This window comes from Poecilia latipinna, unplaced genomic scaffold (assembly GCF_001443285.1).
Source record: "Poecilia latipinna isolate Pla-1442-1.1 unplaced genomic scaffold, P_latipinna-1.0 Scaffold438, whole genome shotgun sequence".
NCBI classification, from domain to species: domain Eukaryota; kingdom Metazoa; phylum Chordata; class Actinopteri; order Cyprinodontiformes; family Poeciliidae; genus Poecilia; species Poecilia latipinna.
Window position 1 is genome coordinate 288,610 of NW_015113054.1, and position 7,607 is coordinate 296,216.

At 37.4% G+C, this 7,607-nt stretch overlaps 1 protein-coding gene and 1 long non-coding RNA gene across 2 annotated transcripts in view; one reads left to right on the forward strand and one right to left on the reverse strand.

The window, feature by feature from the left end:
- The window catches only part of raver2 (ribonucleoprotein, PTB-binding 2), an 84,534-nt gene extending 79,257 nt beyond the window's left edge, over positions 1-5,277 (forward strand). The window contains exons 14-16 of the mRNA XM_015038338.1: positions 804-905; positions 1,883-2,101; positions 4,695-5,277. Coding sequence (XP_014893824.1) covers positions 804-905; positions 1,883-2,101; positions 4,695-4,835 — 462 coding nt within the window. The 3' untranslated portion in view covers positions 4,836-5,277. The remainder of the gene's footprint in view (positions 1-803; positions 906-1,882; positions 2,102-4,694) is intronic.
- A 695-nt stretch (positions 5,278-5,972) lies between these two features.
- LOC106951069 (uncharacterized) lies at positions 5,973-7,254 on the reverse strand. Its single transcript, XR_001425742.1, has 2 exons — positions 6,612-7,254; positions 5,973-6,563 (listed from the first exon to the last, which is right to left on the reverse strand). It is a non-coding gene; the product is annotated as an uncharacterized LOC106951069 (long non-coding RNA).
- Positions 7,255-7,607: the final 353 nt, after the last annotated feature.

Sequence of the window (7,607 nt, forward strand, 5' to 3'; positions counted from 1 at the left end):
ACTTTGGTAAATAATATTGAGCAGCTGCAGATAGTTTATGGTATTTTGGTTGTTTTGCCCAGGTGGAAGATGAACCTCTGCCCTACTCCCAAGTCTTTTGGTGCCTTTTAATATATTTTTCTCCAGAATTGCTGCTAACTCTGACCAACATTCCTCTCACTAATGAAGAAAAGCATGCCCACAGCATGATGCTGGCACCAACATGTTTCATAGTAGGGGTGGTGGGTGCAGGTTAAGGTGCAGTGCAAGTCTCCTATCATAATTTTGGTCTCATTGACCAGACCACCTTCTTCCATATACACTTCTTGACACGCTTTCGTAAAGGTCAGATTGGTGAAGAGAGCAACTAATAGTTCCCTGATCAACAGATTCTCCCGTCTGAGTTGTGAAACTCGGCACCATTGGATTTATACTTTGCCAAAATCCTACCTGACGTGTTCCTTGGTTTTCATGACCCTTTTTGTTCACTAATGTTCTCTAACAAACATATGAAGCCTTCACACAACATCTGGATTTATACTGAGATTAAGTGGCTCACAAGAGGAACATTCCATTAAACCATGTTAGAAGGTTGGGTTTTATTTTGTAATTAAAAAAATATACAATGAAGTTTATGGTTGCATTATTTTTTTTTTTTAAAAAAAAGGATGTTTAGAGGGTATGAATTCCTTTGTGAAACGCTGTTTATAGTGAAAGATTTTTTTAAGGGCTTCCCAACCTGTTCTCAGAGTTTTTGTTTATAAATTAGGATCAACTTGTGAAGTGATAGTAATTTCTGTGACTGTAAGCTGGTTATGTTCCAGGTTCCCGCCGCCTCCACCTACGGGGATTACACTACCTACATGCAGGCTGTCACTCAGTACTACTCCCAGCCTGCAACAACCAACCAGGCCTTCGCCAGCAAGGTACACAGTCTGCCCAAGCTGCATCCAACACCTCATATTCTCTCCATTTACGCTGAACATTTTGTTATCAGCATTCTCTGTGGCAAAGAACAAATTTGTTTTAGCAAGTAAATTAATGAGCAATGAAAATCCTTATAGGTAAATGTAGGTAAATAAATGTAATTGAAAGCTTGATGCAAGGCAAGTTTCTGCAAGTTTCCATCCAATGTATCCATGTCAGCAGCACCAATTTGCAACAAATATCTTTGCAAAAATTAACGGAAGTAATTTCAAATCAATCATATACATTTCAATTGATCAAGTTCAGTTCATTATTAAAACTGGTTGCAGATTGCATCCAGTATGGGACATCTGCATAAAAAGAAAGTTCTCCATGCGGTTTTGCTTCTCTCCAAAGTAAACTGTGTCGTATCCCTCAGATTCCTTCTCTGGCATAAACACTATTTGCATGATTGTTCAGATTGGGTGACACTGATGTCATCTTTAAGGGTGTAAATAAATTGGAGAAAAGCATCGCTCTGCACCCAGCACCTGATACAAACTTATCTACCTTGTGTGTGTATGGTTGTCTTCAGTAATGCTGTGAGAACATGAGTAATGTGAACCATTTATTAAATTTTAGTGTGCAGAATGAGTCTGTATAAATTCATAAAGGTCTTCTGAAGGGTTTACGTTCAGATTTATTCATGCATGCATATGTGGTGTTCAGCAGCTGAAGCTTTGATAATGAACTCAATGTATGTTCACGGGAATATTTTAAACAGGTTTCGTGTGAGTGTCATAAACAAATGTGATAAATATTGAGCATGGCATTTAACAGCCACTAGAGGGCAGAAAAGTTAACAGCTGGCAGAATCATGAGATGCAAATTATAAGGTAGTAAGGTAAGGCTGCAAGGTAGTTTTATCCTTGCAGTTTTTTGACTCATCTTTTTTTGCATCGCTGTGTGTGTGTGTGTGTGTGTGTGTGTGTTGCAGGAAGTGGAAGTGTGTAAGCCTTTGGGGGTCCCTCTGCATGCAGTCAGTAATGGTCCAGCACCTCCTCCCGCAGTCCTACCTGCCGCCGCCGTGCTCCCAGCCTACAGCACCCTGCCTTTAATGCCCGGCTTCCTCGGAGCTCCACACCCACCCGCAGCTACACCTAGCTCCGTCACACATGCACACACTGCAGCCACCGACTGGAACACGTACTATTATGTGAGTAGAGATTACATAAAAGCATCAAGCTGTTGGCCGTTTGTACTTTCATACTTTTCTAAGTGAAGCTCAGAGGGGAGAAAAAAGGTAATATAATATTTTCATCAGCTTAAAAAAAAAATCTTAGTATTTGGTTTTGCAGGTAAGTCCCTTAGAATTCCATACACAGCGTTAATCAGCAGGTTAGGTTTTTTACTGTATGACTTTCTGTCAGTCTGACAGTTTCTGTCTGTATCTCTCATTATCAGCACCATTGTAAATTTAGGAGACTGTTAGCTTTATAAAGACTTATTGAAAGTGAAAGGTTGCATTACAATAAAAACAAACAGAATTTCATTCTATTTCAATCTTAAATGGCAGGTTTATTAATGTTGACATGTTCTCAATCAGCACACTTCCTGTGGAAAACATGAACTGAATACATTCAGGTCTATGATCATTTTAAGTCGTTGGATTTCATTTCCTCTCTATTTCTTGAAATATTCAAAGCAAAATGTTGCCTAGGGGTTTTTCACTAACATATTACAGACCAGATGTCATACAAAAACTGAAGCTAAAGAGCCATAAAAGGTTAATTCCCTACGAAGCTTTGAATTGAAATTACAGGGAACAGTTGTATTGACCAGAGTCCGTAAATGGTAATATGTTTTAGTCAATAAAAGCTACATAAATACTGAAAACCAAATAAATGTTCTACTCATATAAATCTAGTGCTTTGGGAATTAACATTGAGACATTAGTACAGCCTGTTCTTTGTTTTGAACATTTAAAAAACCTAGAACCAATTAACATGGTGCCTACACAGCTGAATATGTTTGGTATTTGAATTCTAGTCTTAGCCAAGTGTGAAAAAACAAAATAAGAGGATTGAAAATATTATTTCAAACATCCTCTACTAACATCCTTCTTTTTTTTTCCTGTCTTCCCTTTGTCACCCCTTTCCTTTCCTACCATCCTTCCTTGTTTCCCCCTGACTTGTCTCATCCCTTCCTTTCTGATGTCTTTCCTTTTCCCTTCTTTTCTTGTGCCCTTCCTTGGTTCATTTCTTTCTTCCTCCTATTTTCCAAATTGTTCATCTTTCCATTGTTCTGTTCTTGTCACATTCCTTCTCTTCTTCTTGCCTTCTGTTTTTCCATCTTTCCTCTCTTACTCCATTATGTTTTTCTTGTATTTAGGGAGGTATGTCTTACCTCCCTTCTGTCCTTCTGTCTTGTCTCCATCCTTCTCCCTGTCTTCCTTCCTTCCTGTTTCTGGTATTTTCAAGATATTTAAATTTGCACTCTGTGGAAATATCTGATATAAATCCATATTTAACTTTAATTATTAATAATTTAAACGTGTGAAGAAATGGGAACTGTGGAAATGTAAGTCAAAATAGATTTGTAGAAAAATGTCGGAGCCCTGAATTACACATCAGGGTTGTTACAGGAAGGTTGGTACGCTTTCTGTACCAAGTCAGTCCTTCAAAGTGGTGCTAACAACTATTCCTCCATCCACCCTCCTATTAAATATATAATTATGAGTATAATGATACCGTAGAGCTTGCTTGGCTTTCTCTTTTCTCTTGTTTTTGTTGAAGAAGTTTAAGGCTGTATAATCTACAGGAGGTTCACGGAAAGGAACACTGGCGACATAAACCAAACAGTTCCAGACTTCCTTGCCGAGTCTCGCCTTTAGTGAGATTTACATTTGTTTGTGCAAACTGCCTCTGTGGCCCCATTCGCTCTGCAGCGGCGGCCTGCTGAATCTGTACAAGAGCTGCTTCCTTTTTTCTCTCAGTATTTCTCTTTAACAGCATTGAGAATAGTTAGTATCTTACCTGCATTAGATGAGTTCCTTTGGACTTTCTTTACATTCACTATGCGTAGAGCTTGTTTTCTGCAGTGGCTTCAATATCAAATATGTGCTCTTCCCATAATGCCTTATGAGGTTTATTTATTTATTTACTGTTTTAGTAATAAAAACTAATTGCAACGCTAATTTATCTGTTTTTATGCATCATCTGCTTAGGCATTTGACAACAGTGTTCCAGTAATGGGATGAGGAATACTTTGCTGGTTCATTTAACTGTTGTGCTTTAAACATCTAGAATATGAAGTTGTTCCACTTCAAACGTAGGATTGTCACAATAACAAATTTCACTGGATGATAAATTGTCCCAGTAATTATTTCAATAAATTATAATGTTGTTTTTTTTTTTAGACCAATTTCAAGTAATACATGGATAATGGCACAATGATAAAAGTTTTTCCTCTCAAAGATCAATAAACTTAAATTTTTTTAAAGAACACTACACACGAACTACAAGACATTTTAAATATTCAATTAAAACGCAACCAAAAACAATAAATAAAAGGGAAATAAAAACCACACACACACACATCCAAAACCATAAATAAAATTAATTATAATTTCTTTGTAAACAAAATCTCCCTTCAAAAATCATTAATCACCAGAATAGAAATGATTAAGGTCATTTTAATTGATCATACAATCAATTAACTGCTGCAGGCTTATTCAAGCAAACACTGTGGGTTAAAATTACCTTTTGCCGAATAACTTCCTTCCCGCCTGTCGTTTTGTGTCTCCTCAGAACCAGACCCGTGGCATTAAGAGGGACTACCCTCAGCTGGCGGTGCAGGAGGCGCCGCCATCAGAGGGCGCGTACATCGGGCAGCACTCCCAGGGCCTGGGGGGGCAGTACGCCGACTACTTCAAGAGGAAGAGGCTGTAGAGTGAACCAAATGACCTTAAAGCCCACAGCTTCAGGAGGGAGACACAACCAGCTGGATGTCACAGCTCCCTCTAGTGGCCTTTTCTGTGGCTGCCATTGTGCGTCCCTGCAGTAGGTGTCAGGTCGGGTTGAGTCAGGGTAGCAGATGGCCGGAGTGAAAACAAGCCATAGTGCTCTTTGATTTTGAAACTTTAGTACACTCTTTCACAGTATTGCTTTTGTCTTGTTCAAGCCTTAACTATTTATCGTAAATGTCAGTTTCTCTGTCACTGTTCCTAACTAATATTATCCTGTACATCTTTTTTTTTTTTTTTTTTTTCCAAACATAATCTAAACTAAAGTATATTATATGTGTGTGTAGAAGTTGCTTTTCTATTTGCAGGCAGCTGACCTGTCTGGATGCTGAAACTGCCCCCCTTTGGTCCTTTCCAAGTCTTTTTTTTTTTTTTTAAAGAAACTCTCAAATTTGATTCGTCAGTCAGACTGACATCCATTTCTTCTAGCTTCACTGCCTTTTTATTACCCAGGACTTTCTCTAAACCTACCTGAGGGTGTGTGTGTGTGTGTTTTGTGTGTTGCTTTGCTGTTATCTGTAGGAAGCGTCAGCCATTTCTATCCCAAGTTTTGGGAGAACATCAGGATAAAAAGGGTCTAAACCGATCAAATCCCTTAATTTTGGTGAATTAAATGGAGTCCCTCAATAGTTGGACTTTTCAGACGTAGACTGAGGGAATAACTAAATTAACTGCTGTGTAAATATCGCAGTGTAGTATAGAATATATAAAGCCATGCGTAACAGACAATAACATAAAATAAAGGGCGTTTTGATGCTCATTTTTGAGTGTGGTGTACAACAGAAAAGAATATTCAGCGTCAGATTTGTTTTGTTGATCTACAATATACTCTTATATATTTGTAATATAATATTCCGAGGCAGTTTGAGTATTGTATTAACAATAAGTCCTGATGAGACTTTAACGTAGTTATTTGGTTTGTTTTGTACTGTCTAAGCCAAATATTCGGGTGCAGTTTTCCTCCTCTGCTGTTTTTGTTGTAAATCATTTTCTCTCTTTTTTTGTTTTTTCTGAAAGTTTTGTTGAATCTGTAACAGGAGCTTTAATTTCATATTCAGCCGCCACTTTCATAAAGCTTTGAGACTGTAGAAACGATTCGACCCAGAGTCACTGCACAGCTAAGAAAAACCATGGCTGAGGATTCTGCACAGGAACTGTTAAATATTAATGGCTGAAAGTAATAAAATGGCTCCAGGAGGCTCCCCATCCCCGCCTTAAAATATATTTGTTTTATTTGTAGAAAAATAATTCAGCATTTCCATTGAGCGATTGAATTAGCTCTGACACTTAGCAGTTTGATTGGATTTGCACAATGAACATACAGTTCATTATGCAATACTCATACTCATCAGCATGAAAGTCATGTTTATTTGTGTGTTTTAATGATTTTTTTGAACGCTTTTTTTGTTTTTTTATCATATCTCTGGGTGACGTAGATTCAGTTATTTTCATTTGATAAAAAATGTTTATTCCTGAATTGAACATTTCCACTGGTATTCATATTTTGTAGGAAACTCCTTGCCATCACCCTAACCTTTAGTTCTCTTTACAGACTTGCTATCAGTTTGAAATCTGGACTGGGCCACTCCAAACATTAAACTTTGCTTCTGGTCAGAAGAAACACGTTGATAAAATTAAAACATTGTGTTTAAATCTGTAGGATCAGGATGGCACATCCGGCTTGCCGTAAGTTGGCACCAACCAGAAGGAACGGCTCACCGTCTTACTAACAGTGATTGAATGAAAGCTTGTGGTCAGAACTGTATGTTAAACAACAATGTGCAAAAATTTCCTCTTAATTTATTTGACCAGTTTAGTAGCAGTAGAGTCAACCGGATTATTTTTCCATGTGATTAAGTTAGTTTGTAAGAGTTTTTCTGTATTTAAAGTTGTAGGTTGAATGAAATCTAGATTTTTATTTAATTTTTTGCACAGTTGAAACCAGATATTTACATACACTGTACAACAAAAAAAAAATACATAAACATTTTTTCTCTGACACTAATTTGGATGTTAGTCTTGTTTTATATGTCGCTTCTGAAATAATGGCTTCCTCTTTGCTGGATGGCCTTCCAGTCCATGTTGGTAGAAAACATGTCTCATTGTGTATAATGACACGTTTGCCAGCTGGAGCCGCCATCGCCACACACTCTTCTGCTTTTGGTCTGCAGTGAGACCAAAACACTGTAAGCCGTCTCCTTCCTGAACAACGTGACGGCTGGACGTCTTCTGGGTGTTTATGGTTGCGTGTAATTGTTTGAACAGATTAATGTGGCACCTTCATAAGTCCGGAAACTAACCAAGGATGATCCAGGCGAGTAGGGCTTTTTCTGATATGTTGGCAGATTTTTTTTTTTTTTTACTTTGATGGAAGCAGTATGTTTGAGGTGCTGCTTTATAATCAGAGGCTTTCAAAGCCGTTCTACAGTCTGGACTTTCCCAAAGTATTTGAAAGCGCAGTAATCTTGGTGTATGTAATCTGAAACAGGAAACACATTGGACAGTGTATGTAAATAGCTGGTTTAATCTTGGTATAATACTTTTTTATTTTATTTTATTACATTTTTTATGTATTCCTTGCAAAAACGATTTCAGTTAGTTTTTGGTAATATTGTAAAGCCAGTATACAGAAAGCTTGTATAATGAGATGTGGTTTTTTTTTTTTTTTTTTTTTTTTTTTTTTACGTTTTGATTATTA